The sequence below is a fragment of the Colossoma macropomum genome, unplaced genomic scaffold, assembly GCF_904425465.1.
Source record: "Colossoma macropomum unplaced genomic scaffold, Colossoma_macropomum, whole genome shotgun sequence".
Lineage (NCBI taxonomy): Eukaryota > Metazoa > Chordata > Actinopteri > Characiformes > Serrasalmidae > Colossoma > Colossoma macropomum.
The window spans coordinates 14,442,123-14,460,003 of NW_023494800.1; the positions used below are offsets into that span (position 1 = coordinate 14,442,123).

Consider the following 17,881-nt stretch of genomic DNA (forward strand, 5'->3'; position numbering starts at 1 on the left):
GTCAGGTTAACAGTCAGAATGCATTAATTCTTGTCAGATTAAAGTGCAGACATGACTCTTCCACTGAACTAAAGATGAGGAGCTTGCCTGCTGCCAGGCTTTAGCCCACATAAGAGTAACTATCTTTAGGCAGTTGTATTGTACATTATATAAGCTCAAGCTGCCTCCGTCACTGATGTAGGTTAGCCTACTGTTGAAGTAGTTCAGCAAGCCTCATTTTTCCATATATTTGCATAAGGTGCCTTTTTTATTGAATTATACTGTGAACAGGATAATGCAATAACAAGTAACCTCCTATGTAAAAAGTAATAACATTATGATACAACTGTACTTAGATATAGCCATATGAAAAAGTCTGAACACCCAGGTTGAGCTACATATTTAATTAAATTTAAATGTAATGACATTTATCCACTAAGGAAATCAACATGTAATTTGACCAGGGGTGCCCAAACTTTTGCATAGGACTGTAAATCTTATCTTGCTCTATGAGTAAGACTGTGTGTAGTGTGAAAAAAGAAGGGACTGTATACCGATTACAACCACATATCTGGGGAGTTTCCACAGGTTCAATCAATTAGAGTGCAATAATAATCAACATATAGGATATGCAATATAGACAGACATCTCAGAGCTCAGGAATGGCTATTAACACAGTGCTATCTGTGAATATTACAGTAAAATACTGGCATACTATGTATAACTTGTCTAAACTTGTATCTGCATAAAATAGAGCTGTTCTTCAGGAAATTCCCATTTCCATTAGCCTACTGTGTTGAAAAAGCATTTGCTCCGTCAAAGGTTATGTAATATGTATTGCACTATTGCACTTCTATAGGCCTGTTTCTGTCATACAGGCAAACTATCTCAAAATTTTAGGCTATAAGATGGAATGAATAGACTACTGTTTGCACAGAATGATGTAGTAATTATTTTCTAATTAAAAGAGAATGTTTCACTTGTGTGTTTCGCCTGTGTCTTTCTGTTTAATAAACCACAAAAGCTATATATTATTGACGTTGCTCATGCTTTCATGTCATCATACTCTCACAATATGAGCACATAAATTACATCAGCAGATTGTGAAAACAAATGGTTGTTAGAAAAGGCCATATGAATTCATTTGCTGTCCTGACCAAAATTTTTTTTAAATTGCAGAAATGTTTTGTGGATTAGGCTCAAGTTCAGACAGCATTAATGTGTTGAAAGTAGAGATGGGCAGATTTATACTTCAGTATTGACTGTTCTGATCCTGATGTATCCTTTTGAGAATCGACCCCTACATTAAAAAATCTTTAACTAAAATTTTTAATATATTTGCTTTAATGAAAAGTAGTGTTTGTGATGCTAAAAAGTGAAAAAAGATTGTGGCAAATAAATGTGTAGGACAGTGGTAGGCCCAGTATTACATTGTTTTAATCATTCAACATCCATTATGCCTTGAAACACCTAATTCTTGCACAATTTTACTATAATAGGTTAATGAATGAAGAAATACAGGTTTAGTCTGGACAGTTAAGAGAGTGCTAAGACTAATCCAATGTGCGCAAAATCAAAATAATAATAAGAATAATTTATCAGCTACATAATTCTGTTCTACCACCAGCCAGCTGTAACATCAAACCCAGTGGCATAAAAAACCCAGCTGATTTTTTAACAACCAATTACGAAGCAGTCTGAGTTATGCCCGTCCGATTTGGAGCTGTGGTACCCCCAGTCCCTCCCATTTGGAGGTTTTCCAGTATGTAGTATTACCAGAGCTGGATTATGAGTAGCCTGGCCTATTTCCTATTCCTATTTCCCCCGTTATATCAAAACATGACTGCAAAAAGCCAGAGGGCTCCCGCCAAAGAGTCCTCAATGACTGGGGTTGAATGTATCTAAACAGCTAAAAACAAAAAGTTAAAATAGTTTCTAAACAGTTGCCCAGAACTTTCCTTTAATTTTGTAAAGTATAAGAATGTATTTCACTAAAAAAGCAAAGAAAACTTACCTGTATGTTTTCTTTTTTCTACAAGTTATGGGCAGCAGAAGGCAGGCATTATTGCTACTGAGTGCTGATTGGTTGGCGAGCGGAGCAGCTCATTGGCTGTTCGCGCCCACTGACGTCATGAACGTACATGAGGTCCCGGTTTATACTCCTATAACTCCAGTTCAAAAGCTCTTAAAAATATAACAGCGGTGTTTAAATGTTTTACATGAAGTCGAGAGCCACCTTGTCAAAATATTTTCAGAAATGTAGTTACGTGGTTTTGGCGAGTGGGTCTGTTGTCTGCCCCTTAAGCAGACAACAGACTCGAGCCTCATTAATAATAGCGGGACATTGTACCCATTTCCGCAAATCTTAGTGATTATTTTCTCCCTTTTAAGATTTTAGCGAAGCTGTGGCCATTTTTGTAACTGTTAGAGTCTTGTGACGATTTTGAGTCTAAACAATCTTTCCGCTGAGCTGATGTTAAGAAAAAACAGGTTTGTTTATGGTTTGTTCAGCGCGCTACCCTGTCTTTCATCGCAGGCTGCTGCAGTTGCCCTAGGAGACGGGGGCGGGGCGAAGTGGTTGAAGCAAGACAGGAACTGAATCAGAGAACTTGTAGAGAGGAGATTCACCACTCGGTAATGTCCTCCTAGTTTTTCAAGCGCTAGATGGCGCTCCAGAGCGAGTCCAAAATGAATAGGTTAGTTTGGAGCATTTGAGCAAAATCATAGTTTATAAATTCTTAAACGTTTTAATATGAAATAATGCACTTATTTTCTGAACATAGAACAGCACCAAACATTTTAACACCGCTGTTATATTTTAAGCGCTTTTGAACTCGAGTTATAGAAGTTTAAAGCAGCGCCTCATGTATGTTCATGACGTCAGTGAGCGCGAACAGCCTGCAAACAGCTGCTCCGCTCGCCAACCAATCAGCACTCAGTAGCAGTAATGATAGCGTCCTGCTGCTCAAAACTTTTTGCTGTAGAAACAGGAAACATACAGGCGTTTTTTCTTTGCCTTTTTAGTGAAATTATATATATATATATATATATATATATATATATATATATATTATATATATATATATATATATATATATATTATAAGTAAACATTTACTTTCCAAAATTAAAGGAAATCCTGGACAAGTGGTTAGAAACTATTTTAATTTTTCGATCCGTTTAGCTCCATTCACTCTTCTACATTGAGGACTCGCTCGCGGGCGCCCGCTGGCGTTTTGCAGTCCTGTCGGCTCCCCTTAACCTCTGACTGAACCCTTTTTCGCCCCATTCTCTTAAATAGACATGCACCATCTTGGTTTACTTTATATACAATCTTTGGTGTGCTACCCTACAGTCCCGCTTACAGCCAAACCACTAGAAGGCGCTGCTGCAGAGAAACTGCATTCAGCGACGAAAAAAATAAGGTCATGACAAAACTGTGGTAACCAGGCGGTTAAAAGCTGAGAATAACCGGTGAAAATCGTAGAATGAGTTCTGTCCATATTACCATTTGTCACTGTCAGTGACACACAGTACGGATATCGACACGTCAGTGACAGAGCAGGTAAAGTAGTTACTGTCTGTTGTGCTGTGTAAGCTTGAGTTTGCTGGCTGTACGAATAACGTACACCATGAGTTGAGTAAACGGTACTGTATCATGTATCTGGTCCCGGAAGACTGATCTTCTTTTACTGAGGTTAATTTTAAAGACCGATGGGTAACAGAGAGCAGTAATTAACTGTTAAAACGTCTGAGCATCTGCTGTGAGCTAAAGAAGCTGAAGTCTGCTTCTTATTCACCAGCTTCTTGTTCGAATTCTGTCGTTCCACCTTAAATGGTGCAGCATTTAAGGTGGAACGGGAAAATTAGAATAGAACGCCAACTTCAGCTTAAGACACTGTCAAAGCTGTCATAGCCGTAACTCGTTTATGTCCACATCTGAAATTAAATTTCATTTGGTTCATGTGTTTTCTGAGCTCACCTGTAAGCACGAATTTAAAAAAAAAATCGTTCAGACTGTGGCCGAGACTGTGACTCCCTGCTCTCCATTTTGTGCACTATGTAGGTCATGAATCAACGATTTCAGCAACTAAATTATACATTATATGTTTAATATGAAACTCATTTAAATTCACCCATGAGCTCCACGGCTCCCTATCTGCACACTTTGGGTGTAGAAGCCATAGTTTAAAGTGCTATGCAGTGCACTAGAGAGGAATTAGGGAGCCATTTTAACAACAGAATCGAAAATCCAGATTTGTTTGTGAAAACACATGTAATAAAAAATGTCATGTTCATGTTCACATATAACTATGCAAAATTCCTTCACTCCAGGACACTTCCACACCAATCAGGACAAGTTTTCCTTACCATACAACGTTTAGTTTTTTTTTTAATTAAATAGGTTTAAACAGTTTTACAAGTGTTACTGATCTACATGAGCAGATAAACACTCATGTTGCACCTTTTTTATTTTTTAAATATTGAAAAAATGTCTTTACACACAATTAGAAACAACTTGCTGTTGCATTGTTGCCCTTTTTGGATTTTGTCCCTTATGTCTGTTTTTTTCTAAAGGTTACTCTTCCTACACTCCCTACAACACTATGGTGCGCCACAGTAAGTTACAGAAACAGATCTTATCACTGTATCGTCAGTTTCTACGTGCTGGACGAGGCAAGCCGGGGTTTGTACCCAGGATACGTGAGGAGTTCCGGGCAAACGCTGCCATCAAAAAGACAGACGTCATGCACATAGAGTACCTCTGCCGGCGGGCCCAACGGCAACTGGAGCAACTTAAAGATGTAAACACCAAACAGCTGGGAGTCTTCAGCAAAACCGAGGAGAACAGCTGATTGACCGTTTGTCTGTGATGGACAACCATTGATTTGAGAACAGTGTTTCAGGCAGTGCCAGTCATAGAGAATCATTTTGTTCAGTTTTAAATTGATGATGGATGTAATACATTTTAAGTAATTGTGTTTTTGAACTGCGTTCTTGTTTGGCTGGCAGGTTTGTTTCACACTGGCTTACTCCACTGTCAGATTCTCATACAACAGGAAAAGTTTCCTCTGTGTAGTGGGAACTTTCAGAACTTTATGCTCTGATCCATCCAGACTCAAATTATGACCACCAAGACAGCACAAGGTGGCTGAATAAATGAAGTTACTCTTTTAACTGGCCATGTTTTTGATCATTGTGCAGCAGTAAAATGTTTGTCCAAGCATTTATGAAATCTGAAGCTGCTGCAGCACCTTTAGAAATACTGTAGGGTCAGTAATAGTGATTGATCATTTTTCTGTGCTTCTTACACCAGAACTTTTATACTTTTATTTGATTTGTTTCAAAATGTCAGTAGTGTTTACTGGTTATGTAGTAATGTCACTGAAAGTAATTTTCAAATATTATTTACATTGTCTTCAGTACAAATTCATAGTTCGTTGCAAGTAATGCACATTCAAGATGTCATTATTGTTACATTTCTTTCATTAACTATTAAAATGTCTGAGTGTCTACTGTGAGATAAGACACTGTCCAAACACAGAATGGGAGTAAATAGTGCCAAAATGGAAATATAGCTTTTAGCTTAACATAACATGAAGCTAAATCTTAAGCTGTCTATGTGAAAGTAAAATAAATGTTGCCCTTTTTAAAAGCATATGTTCAACAGAAAATACAAGTTATCTACACTCACTTCAGACCAGTGGTTTGGAAACAACGCTAATTTTGTATAAATAAGTATAGTTCTACTGATGCAAGAGATAATGGACAATAATATGTTTATTATTATTCTAGAAGTTTAACTATTGTCTGTAGGAATAGTGTACAACGACCTGATTCTTAATCTCTTTTCCTCCAGGTGACAATCCTGGTTCTGGAGATCTACCACCCTAGACAGTTCAGATCTAGTGCACCTGGCTCTAATGTTCAGACCCTGAAGACCCTCATTACATGGAACAGATGTGTTAGATTAGGGTTGCAGCTAAACGCAGCAGGTTGATAACTCTCCAGGAGCAGGACTGGGAAGCCCGCTATAGAATTTTATGACATACTTTTAATATATCCATCATTCCGATGCCTCTGAAGGCTTGATTAACTGAATCGGGTGTGTTTTTTTTAAAGTTTGTAAATAAGAGATGTGAAGAGAAGACTTCAGCAATCTGAAATTCCAATCTGGACTATTTTGGAAATATCTTTGGCTAAACTAGGGCTGAATCTCAAATAGCTCCCTGCTCCCTATGTAGTGCACTATGCGTTCCATAAAATAACAGCTACCTCACCCAAATAGTGCGTTATATGTCTAATATAAAGCAAATTATATTCAGCCATAGGCTGCACGACTCTAACATGTCTAACATTTAGTGCATGATTTGAGTGTAGAAGCCACAGTTTTATGACATGCAGTGCATGATACGGGTAGTAGGGAGCTGTTTAAGATTCAGCTTAGGTGTCAATAAATGTGTTTGTGGGGTTGTGAGGTTTTCTTATTTGCATACAAGTTGTGTACTGTATGATCTACATACTGTATAATCACATTAAATGTTAATGGGCCCGTACCATGGAAAAATGTATTTATTTTTTACTTTAATAATGGACTGATGTAGTACGTAAACATTGTTAAAGTTTTAAAATACACTATTCACTCACAAGTCCATACAGTTCATATATAGAAACTAAAGCCCAGTCCCTAATGGCGCCCTTGTCCTGCAGTCCACAGTTGTGCATACATGTGGGGACTGCAAGGTTATACGGTGTCCCATTTTTCATGTTGCTGTTCAAGGGGGTTCTGAGGGGCACCCTCCATGCACCTTTACTGTGGCCTTGGATGTGGATGATTTAGTTTACAGCTATCTGATCAACATGGAGGAAAGGAAGATATTCAGATGTATGTAAAATGCATTAACCTGTTATTGAGCTGCATTGTGCTTGTATTCATACTTTCAAAACTGTAAATAAGCAAATTAGCTCATTAAAAAAAAAAAGAGTATGACCAATACACCACGTGCGGCACATGGAGAGCTGGCATGTCGCACGAGCTTGTCCCAAATGCACGTTTAAAAAACAAGCACCCTTGATGTCTCCTGCCCTAAAGGTCTGCATGTTGTTGATGTCACCAAAATGTTTTGAGGAGGACCATATGGCTTGCGGTGCCGTTTGGGATGGGGCTTAAGCTGTGACAAAAGCTTTTTAAAAAATTGTATTGTTTTAAAAAAAAACCTACACATTGACATATGTCCTCCTATTCAGCCTACAGCAGTTTAGCTCCACCTATTCACACTGAGGTTATGAGGAGCGTTTCAGCCTGGTCTGCTTTTTGAATGAGGAGCAATACAGCCAATCAAAACAGAGATCATTTACATATTGTCTAAAAGCAAAGTAAAAGAAACAGCCTGTCTAATTCTAGGGGATAAAGATAGCCTGGAAAATGGTCGTGTTAAAGTGAATTATCAGTGTTTTGGTACATAAAACCATACCAACGTTATAAGGGTGCCAAAATGGAAGAAAAATGTGGGATATGGGCTCTTTACAGATGTATGTCGATCGAAGCCGTGACCTGACCGAGCCACTAGAGGGCAGTAATGTCTAAACGACTTGTTATTGTAGAAGGACAGGCCGCCGCCTATGTAAACAGGAAGTGAAAAGAGGTAGGTAGGTGAAGAGATTGTTTTATGGCTGACTAATAAAGTTATGTATTTTAATATTGCCATGCTCGGCCTGGCGGTGTGAGTGTTTATGGTTTGTTTTATCTCATTTAACGCTGTTTATTCTCAGCTGAGAAATATGGCGGATTCGAGGACAAACTCGAGCAACGGGATGTCAGACGCTCAGTTAATTCAGCAGGTCAGTCACTAACTTACAGCTTCGTTTAGTTTCCACTGAGAAATCTAAGAATTTATTGCTCTACACATTTATTACCAAGTTTAATCTCCTGTAAAGCTGTTTGTCTATTATGTTCTTGTTCTCATTTTCTTCTCTGGGTCTTTTCTCTCTTGTCTGTGTCAATATGTACGCAAGTTGTATTACCGTACAACTGATTGTAGCAAAGGTGGTTAATATTTGATTTAAAATGTATTTTCAGAAGAGTAAAAACATGGGCGATGGATAAGCAAAAGTGCAAACCTGATGTTTTCACTAATAGTATGATATGTAGATATGGTATAAACATACCAAACATAAACATAAGGCGATATGGTAAAAACATAACATCACTATACTTTTCTCATAATCCATGTATACACTATACACATGTATACATTATACACTATACTTTTCTCATAATCCATGTCAAGTATTACGATATTTTGTTTTCTAAGGTTTGGTAAGTTGGAACAGATTAAAGGAATCAGTGTACAGGTTCTTTTATACAACGTTAACAAACTGATTGCACTAAATCCAAGTAAACATGAGTAATTATGATCTTTTCGTAATGAAACATGTAGTTGTTCAGTGTTTTTTAAACACTGACAGTATCCACGATATCCTCAGAAAAGCTTATTGTGACAAAGTGACAATTTCTAACTGTAAGGACGAATATCATAATACCGTATGTTATTGTGTGTTCGTTTGTTTTATGTGTTTGTTTTATGTGATCTGTAATTAAGCGCCATTTCATGCTGCCTTTGGCTCTGTGAGGAGTATTCTTCATTTATTTTAAAATATATAACATTGACAACCTATCCATTATGAAATAATGATTAGTTAATTAGTGTCTGTCGTCCCTTTTAAATGAACAAATTAATAAATAGAGGTAGCATTTTCCCCCATATTTGAGTGACAGGATGTTAAAAGCAGGTACACTCTTAGTGAAAAGGGATCTATAGTACCAAAAATCTATGTGGTACCAAAAAAGTTTCTTTGACTTGTAACAATAGTGGAACGTTTTTTTTGAAAAGGTCTTTAAAGAACCGTATACATCAGGTTTTCTACAATGAAGAACAGTTTAATCAGGCAAAAAACTTTATGTATTCAAATGGTTTTTCACTTATAAAAACAGTTCCTTTACAACATAACCATTGAGGAACCCATTTTTAAGGGTGTCTTTATTTCAGTACTTTTACTAAGTACTCCCTACTTAGACACACAGACATCTATGACCATTTATCTACCTTTCGTAAGTTGATGTTATTAGCTGTTTTTACTATGATGGTCCATATTTTCTGGTTCTTGCAGTTGGCTCTACTTGGCTGGCTTAAGACTGACAGTGTGGAGTGCAAAAACTTCCTCACTACTGTTACTGGCATGCAAGTGGCACGAGAAATCCTGCACAGACTGTCTGGGCAAGATAAAGTGGACGCTTACCGGGTAAGCTGTACCTATTAATATTATTTTGGCTCTTCATAGTGTGCCAAAACAGTCCTCCATAAAAGGATGCAACATGTGTAATCTTAATATAATCTCCATATATGGGTGCAAATTGGTCCACGATTTGACTTTACTATTAGATGTACTCATGATATTCTGAACAAAATTTGAATAATTTTGAATGATTGAATGAAAATAAATATCTGTGTATAAATGTTCCTGCTTAACATTCTAAAGAAACAAGAGCCTGGGGGCAGGAGGAGTTTGGCAAATGACATGAACGTGCTTGAGTGGGTTACTGATTGATGCTGGTTGTTTATCAACTTTAGTGAATACCCATTCTCCATGATGTCAGATTTTTATATTACAATGTCACAGTGCGTAGGTCTGTCTGGTGAAGATATTACGTCCTCTTTTGCTTTAAATCCGTCATGTTGTCCAAGCAGTGATGCTAATAATGTCCTCTTATTTCCATGTGATGGTACATAAAGAGCCTCGCTGACTTGTAATTACATGTATCCACAGAAAGAATGTATTGAACGTGTGGCTGACTTTGTGAGGAGGAATCCTCGGGCATCTCAGAGGGAGCTGAATGCAGAAGTTGAGAAGAATGTGCTTCTGTTTGCCTCGAAAGTTCAAGCCTTGGACTCTGCTCCTCTCCTCTGAAAACTTGACTTACAACCATGACTGCTGACCTCTTTCTCTCTGCCTCATCCAATCTCTCCTTCTCTTTCTATATTTTGCTATTTTTTGAAATATTGTATGATTTGTACTCTTTGTAAAAATAATTTATATTGCTTTCAGTAATCTTTCCAGTTATATTGTAAAGCAGTAATTCGCAGAAAAATCAAATGTTCACAGGTTTTCCCTTCCAGAAAATGTAGTTGAGCAGCCAAGACGTTTGATGTCTAAAGTTTGCTTCTTGAGTTTCGCACTGGAGGTACAAGGCTAATATAGAAAGATAGGAAATCTTTTTGGGATGTGATAGACTTCCATTATGTTTAGCCACATTAGCCTTGTAGCTCCAGTTTAAAAGAAGTAAATTTTAGAATCCAGAAATGTCTTGGCTGATTGACTACATTTGGGGAAAGAGGAAAAGGTTGTGTGGATTTGATGTCTGGTGAAACACTGCTTTACCCTTTCCATGTACATTTTAGGTTTGATATGTATTTGCTGTAATTAAGTAAATTGTTACTAATGTAATAAAAAGTTATTGTGCATCCCAATAATATTAACACTTGAGGCTCAGTCTTTGTGTTTATTTGCAGCAATAGAAAATGTCTGTAATTAGATTTATTTATTATTGTATTTATTTAAAAGTTTTTTTTTTTTTGACAAGGAATCAGTAATCTCTGGTCAGAGATAATTACATTAATAGGCTGATTATTATAATTCTGTCTTCTAATGTCTGTCATTCTGTCATGTGTTTAGTATTTATAGGATTAATAAACACATAAGACTTGGATAAGAGGAGAAGAAAAGACACAGGTGGATTAAGAAGAGATAGAGAAGAAGCGGAGGGAGACTATAATAGGCCTTGGTTCATCATTGTATTCATCAAACAGCACCTGCAATGAATCCCATTATGCAGATTGATTTCTCAGATCCCTTGATGACTTTAAAGGCAGCGTTACACCCGCAGCCCCGACAGTTGATTAGTGAAGGTGCTTATGGAGTGAAATGAGAGACGTTTGCAGCTTAACACTTTTACTAAGCGATGATACAGCACGTAAACTCAGAAGAATAGAAGAACATGCTCAAAATAGTATAACATTTGATACTCTTTTGATTCAGATTCTCCACTGCACCTGGGCACTTAGAGGCAACGGCCAGTACTCTAATGATGGGGGGGACAGTGTCTTGTGAGCTAGCAGCCAAGATGAAAGGCAATGGGTGACTGGTCAGAGAGAACAAAGCACTGCAGTCTCAGCCAGTCTACCATCTGAACACAATAGAGGAAGAACAGCACTCTGTCACCACGTGTTTGGGTTTATTTCAGCCAGAAAACATCAAACGAAACAATATCTTCATGTCAGTAAAGCAAGAGATGCAGAACAAAACATGATCTGATACTGAAGTCTGCAACTGCATCTGAGGAAAAATCATGAGGCACTTTTCTTAGTTTCTAAGAAAATGGTAAAAGTTGTTGTGTTTGGGTAGAGAATGTGATCAGCAGAATGCTAAAGGCATTAATATCACAGATTTATAACAGTCCTGTTGAGTCTCTTTAACTAACAGAGATAGTTTCACGTTGCCCACACCAAAATATAATGTGAGAAGGTCTAAATGCACTAATATTAACAAAATGTCATTCCTTTCCTTTACATTTCTGAAGTTGCTAAGTTTCATTTGAATGTTGCTGGAAATGACACAGTGATAACAGCAACAATAATAAAAACAGTAACACTAGATACTTCTAATAATATGCTATACTACTAGTCACATATTACTACTAATAATAATAGTAGTAATAGAAAAGAAACATTCTTCTTACCATTAATAGGAATAATAATAATAATAATAATAATAATAATAATAATATAATATAATAAATGCTGTGTGTGTGTGTGTGTGTGTTCACAAAGCAGGGTTTCTCAAGACAGCTAGATGACCAAAGTTGAGAATTGTCCAATAGGAATGTCCCACAGCTCTTCTCACTGGGGAAAATTTTTTGCCTAAACTGAGAAATCCTGCTTTGTGAAATGCCCTGTGAACTACCATCAGTGCATTAATTAACAGCAAAAACTACAGTTATTAATATTATTATTAGTAGTAGTAGTAGTAGGAGTAGTATATTTAAAACAGACATATGGATCATATGTAGGCTATTAATAATAACAAAAAAGTTGTATATTGTTGCAAATTGAATTCAACGCCCTTTCCTCAAATAAGGTTATTATTATTATTATTATTATTATTATTATTATTATACATACATACATACATACATACATACATACATACATCATCTAAACCGCTTATCCTTCTGGGTCGCGGTGGTGGTGCTGGAGCCTATCCCAGCTGTCATTGGGCGGAAGGCAGGATACATATTATACAATATTATTATTATTATTATTATTATTATTATTATTATTTAAAACATACATATATATTATATGTAGGCTATTTATAACGACATGGAAATTGTATGTATGTATGTACATTGTTGCATTATTCATTGCAGCTAAAATAAGAAATGCAAATTGATTTCAACGCCCTTTCCTCAAAGAAGGTCTGTTGTCTTTCTGTGAAGATGAAAAAAAAAATGATTATAGGTTAGAAGGCAGGATGCATTTCTAAAATCTTTGCCAATTGCAGCAATCAGTCCCTGAGTTGGCACCCCTCCTCTATCTCTCCCTCTCTCCCCCTCTCACTGCTGCTGTCCTCCACTTCACTCTTCTACTGTGAACATACACAGCCGTCACGATTCCAGCAGGCCAGCACTGCGCCAGAAAGAGCGACATTTCTCAATGAGAGCTGCTGGATTTACCGCGTTGAAGGCAGTTAACGGGACTTTGACTAAAGCGACGAGGCTGATGATTGGACGTTAAATCAGACATCAGGCAAGTCGCTCACGATTTCTCTTCTTTGTGTACAGAGCGTTGATACATCTCGGAAAGTTGCTTTATGGCACCAAAACTACTTGTGGTCCTCCGTTAGCTGTTGCTAATGTCTCTGAAAGTTATTAACATCTTGTAAAACAATTTTTACTTCTCAGAATATGTGTAACATGAGCTTAATCTATTATCATCGACATTGTTTTAAATAGCTATATTATTTAAACGCCTTACTTAGCTGTTCATTAGCATAATTATGCAAAAAAGTCTTGATGACGATCGCTGCCAGTAAAATGTACTTCTTCTTCATATATGCCTCCAAAGGAAAGATGTCCCAGTCAAAAATGCCAATGTTGTCTTTGCAGGGATGGTTGAGGCTCAGCTTGGTCGTTCTTCAGAAGCACATCACTGTTACGGGCACTTTGTCAAACTTGGACGCTGCTATGGGCAGAGATAGCCATCTGGGGTTGAACTGCCTCCTGTTACCTGCAGCCCAGAATGGCATATCTTAAAGCCCTGCTCTTGGACGTTTATCATATTTTATTACCTCCTTATTCTTTTTACCTGTGTCTTCACCGCTGCTCCATTGGAGAGACTACTATGCTGTTGAATTCATCTGAATACAGAATGTGTTAGTGGACAGGTTCCCTAAGACATCCCTTATCTTGCACAATAGCCTTGTCCAATTAGTCCTAAACCATCTGTAATTGCACACGTGAGCTTTTTGCTTGTAGGCAAGCCTCCTGTCTTGTGTATGTGTGTGTACTCTTTGTGTCTGTGTATGTTTGCTTGCTCGTGTCCCTTTCCGCTGGTGCATAAGTCATGCCTCGGAGACCGGATGTCAGCAGCAGCTGTTGCTTGCCATTGCACCTGAATGAGGACAATGCTCGCTTCGGCCTGCTGGCGGCACTCATCCTGCTTTACCTGCTGTGTGGGGCGGTTGTGTTCTCTGCCCTGGAGCGGCCCTCAGAGCTGCAGGCTCACCAGCGCTGGCAGGAACAGCTGGCCAACTTCACCCAGCAGCACAGGCTCAGTCTGGACAGCTTGCAGGTTCTGCTGAGGCAGTATGAGGAGGCCTTCGTCACTGGGATTCGAGTGGACGCCTTGAGGCCTCGCTGGGACTTCTCTGGGGCTTTCTACTTTGTTGGCACAGTAATCTCCACAATAGGTGAGTTTCACTCTGTTTGAGGTACATCCTTATTGTTCTATGACACAACACTATGTGTCCAACTCTGGTCCTGGAGGGCTTAATGTCCACACTCTTAAAAACAAAGGTTCCTACATGGTGCTTGGCTCAGAGGTACTGTTCTAGGGGACAAAAATACTTTAGTTGGTATAGAAATTCAGTAAAGTTCTTCACACTCGCACATCCTGTTTACAAAAATGGTTCTTTAAAGAACTGAAAGTTTTTTTAAATTAACAAGTAATTCTTCTATGGCATTGCTTCAAAGAATCATCTTTATTGTTAAGGGTACAGCAAAGTTTGGTGATTTTCCAATTCAAACATACTGGAATCGACTCATTATTACCAGATGTCCAAAGTGCGCTGGACACAGTGCTATGGGACCAAGAACATCAAGAAGTCAATAATGGGAATTTTACAATTCTTATTTTCAAGTCTCAGTTTCTATCTCACACTTTTCAGAACAACCATGCAAACCTAATCTCCTTAAAGGAAATCTCTGGTGAAATCATTTTCATAATTCACTAATTCTATAAGACTTCTCTGTTTGACCTTGACCGTGACTTTTTATGCCAAATCCACCTCTGGTTTTTGTTGCCAAAAGCTATATTTGTGTATCAGTTGAGCATAGAACCTATTTCCAAACAAAGTTCTTGTGATGTTTACCCAACCCCAGTCACTTATATTTGGCATTTGAGACTTTTTAGCATATGATCTAATTGTAGTTTTGGAAATTTGATGACAGCTTCTGCAGCCGATTAACTGTGATCTTCAGAGTTTTGTCTCTCAGTGTGGGGGCAGCATACACTTGTGTCCTCCAGGCAAGTTCATGACAGCTCAAGTTGTTTGAAACTTGTAATTATTGCTGTAATAGTGCAGATGGTATAGTTCCTAAAGCAGTGTCAGGTGAGGTGTATTAGTTGATTTATTTTTTTTCAGTACTAGTACAGGTAACATGGAAAATATGTAGAACATAATCAAAAATAATTGTTTTAGCAGTGGCATCAGCACAAGTGTACCTCAGAAGTGTTGTTTGGTAAACTGCAGGACAGTGCAGAAGGCTTGTCAGTCACTTTATAAAACCCTCCCCTAAACCACATTACTCTGCCCCCATCTTTACCTGCCTTGCTAAAAAGGCATCCTGAATCCGGTTAGCGACCTGCACTGGTTGGTTCAGTGCTTATTAATACTGGTGAACTTGATCAACTGCTCTGGGCACTGTTGATTCTGTGGGTGGGCTTTGTGTTGATGGGTGGGGAGGTGGATCCAAAGAGTAAAAAAGTTCCAGTGGTGTTGTAGTTCATTTGTTTATCCTTTAGAGTAATTGCATGTCTTTGACGCATTTAAAAAAAAAAAAGATCAATGGATGTTGTTCAAGTGTAAGCATGCCAGTAACTATGACAGTGCTTTTGAGAAAATGTGTTTAATGAGCCTCATTCACCAATATCTTAAGTATTTTCTTAAATTTGTTTTTGAGAAAGATCCTGAGAAAAAGTCTACGTCAGATTCATGACATGTTCTTAAACTGCAGAAATGTTCATACCTTTGTGCTCTTGAGCTACCATAGGTTCTGTTCTTACCTAAATGGTGAATATGAACATCTTAATGAAAACTGTGTAAGTGGGTTTTAAAAGAAATTTCTTGTTAAGAACAGTTGGTGAATGAGGCCCAATGTATTTATTTATTTTTGTTTTTGAGTAATTTTACCTCATTGAAAAGTTAACTTTATTTAATATCCATTTATCAACATCCAGTTGATAAACATTTTTTTTCATTCCTTTTTTTTACTCATTTGCCAATAATTTTGGAGTTGACTATAAAGCATTCAGACCATTCATAATTAATTTTTTTGAGTGTCATTAAAACCAACTCTTGGCTGAATATGGTCTTAATTAAATCATAAGCACATCAGTGATATGCATCCCAATGTTTTCCTCTGCAGGTTTTGGCATGACCACTCCTGCCACAGTTGGTGGTAAAGTCTTTCTGATCTTCTATGGACTCATCGGCTGTGCTGCGACTATCCTCTTCTTTAACCTCTTCCTGGAACGTATTATCACTATGCTGGCGTATATCATGCGCTGGTGTCATGAAAGGCAGCTGCGGCGGGCTGGTGTCGGGGGAGTGGAGGCCCGCGGTGAGGATGACAGCCTGGAGGGCTGGAAGCCCTCTGTGTACTACGTGATGCTGATTCTGGGCATTGCTGCACTGTTGATCGCCTGCTGTGCCTCAGCGCTTTACTCAACCATGGAGGACTGGGACTACTTTGATTCGCTGTACTTCTGCTTCGTGGCCTTCAGCACTATTGGCTTCGGGGACCTGGTGAGCAGCCAAAGGGAGAGCTACAAGAATCAGGAGGCCTACAGGCTGGGAAACTGCCTTTTCATCCTTATGGGCGTTTGCTGCATCTACTCACTCTTTAACGTCATCTCCATTATTATCAAGCAGACGCTGAACTGGATCCTGGCTAAACTGGACTGCAGCAGGATGCAGTGTCCCTGCCGAGGCCGCAACTACAGGAGGCAAGGGCGGGCCTGCTGCTGCTGCTGCTGCCCCTGCATACCTGGCCAGCGCCGCAGCCAGCATCCTCCACCTGGCCATCCCCGACAGAGGGCCCAGAAGCGCAACGCTGTGCACCCTGCCCCTGCAAATGAGGCTGCGAGGAAGCAGCGTTTCACTAATGCATCAGTGGAAACAGTATGCGATAGTGAGACTGATGCTGGCCCGGGGCCAGATGGAGGTTATCTAACAGGGCGCAGACTGTCTGGAGAAATGATCTCAGTCAATGACTTTATGGCCAACAAGGTTTCTCTGGCAATTCTGCAAAAGCAGCTCTCTGAGACTGCCCATGGAAATCCGAGACAGAGCCATGTTCGCCAAAATGGCTTCTCTGGTGGAGTGGGGGCTTTCGCTATCATGAATAATCGGCTACAGGAGACCAGTGTGGACAGGTAGTTCAGTCATTAAAAGGGGGAATACCTGGAACATAGTGACCAGTATCAACCAGTATAGTTTTGGGGCCCTGAAGGTTGCCATGCTTTAAGTAAACAGGCTAACACAATCACATGGTACAATATCATTCAAAGTACAGCTGTTTGGGATATGTATTATGGGATAGATCACAACAGAGCTACGTGAGCTCCTAAGCTTTGCCTAATTAATGTAGTTAATTCTTTCAATTTTGTAGAGACAGGCCTTGTCAAATGAGCAAGGTGGTGGGCTCTACATGAATGGCTCTCCTCTATAGAGGAGACCAGAGTTGAAGTTTCACATCTGCTCCGAAAGGAAACGTAACAGACTGTGGCATTTCAATTGTATCAGCTCATCTGGGAGTCACTTTGAGAAGCTGAAGTGATTGGCTTATATGGTGAGCAATCAGACTGGGCCTCTGGAGAGCTCCTTCAGGGACTCTTCAGGAAAACCGACTGATTTACAAGAGCCATGTGCAGCCGCTGGCGTGCTGCTCTCAGAAAAGCACCACGCATGGAGAAGACAAGTGTCGAGTCATTTAACGACACTTTATGATACGACATCATTTAACAGCAGCTGTCAGTGATAGTAAGTGTTCCCCTAAAAACAAATTAACTGAAGTGAATACAAATATTTTAGAATTTAGTTTTTAACAGCACTGGACCGCAAACTGCGACATCTGGCATTCATGGAATAGTGAACTTTTATTCCGTTATGAGAATTGTTGGAAATAGCCTTGGCCTGAGCTTATCTGCAATTTTGTGTGATTACTCTCATGTAACATTACCTAAGTGAAGACCTGTAGAGGTGCATTGTATCTGTAGACAGATTGTATACAGGTGAATGTAATGTAGATAATACACTGTACTGTAAATAGCTGCTTTGCACTT

The 17,881-nt window shown here is 38.8% G+C and overlaps 2 protein-coding genes across 3 annotated transcripts; both read left to right on the forward strand.

The window, feature by feature from the left end:
• The first annotated feature begins 3,372 nt into the window (after positions 1 to 3,372).
• sdhaf1 (succinate dehydrogenase complex assembly factor 1) lies at positions 3,373 to 6,540 on the forward strand. 2 transcript variants are annotated; one of them, XR_005008263.1, is made up of 3 exons: positions 3,373 to 3,543; positions 4,557 to 5,126; positions 5,839 to 5,905. XR_005008263.1 is itself a non-coding variant. In XM_036589007.1 (3 exons), exons 2-3 carry the CDS (start codon positions 4,586 to 4,588, stop codon positions 5,977 to 5,979), a joined length of 339 nt encoding a protein of 112 aa, XP_036444900.1. In that variant the 5' UTR covers positions 3,373 to 3,543; positions 4,557 to 4,585; the 3' UTR covers positions 5,980 to 6,540. The 2 variants fall into 2 exon arrangements, 1 of the variants encoding a protein (XP_036444900.1); XM_036589007.1 differs by having other exon boundaries at positions 4,557 to 4,783; positions 5,839 to 6,540.
• Positions 6,541 to 13,660: 7,120 nt separating this feature from the next.
• Positions 13,661 to 16,976, forward strand: LOC118820306 (potassium channel subfamily K member 13). The gene is made up of 2 exons (XM_036588596.1): positions 13,661 to 14,006; positions 15,964 to 16,976. Exons 1-2 carry the CDS (start codon positions 13,661 to 13,663, stop codon positions 16,974 to 16,976), a joined length of 1,359 nt encoding a protein of 452 aa, XP_036444489.1.
• Positions 16,977 to 17,881: the final 905 nt, after the last annotated feature.

Bases quoted from the DNA above. Each gene is read 5' to 3' on its own strand.
- sdhaf1 (XM_036589007.1), top strand. From the start codon at position 4,586: ATGGTGCGCCACAGTAAGTTACAGAAACAGATCTTATCACTGTATCGT. The intron at 4,784-5,838 runs GTAAACACCAAA...CTTTTCCTCCAG, and splicing joins AACTGGAGCAACTTAAAGAT to GTGACAATCCTGGTTCTGGA.
- LOC118820306 (XM_036588596.1), top strand. From the start codon at position 13,661: ATGCCTCGGAGACCGGATGTCAGCAGCAGCTGTTGCTTGCCATTGCAC. The intron at 14,007-15,963 runs GTGAGTTTCACT...TTTCCTCTGCAG, and splicing joins CACAGTAATCTCCACAATAG to GTTTTGGCATGACCACTCCT.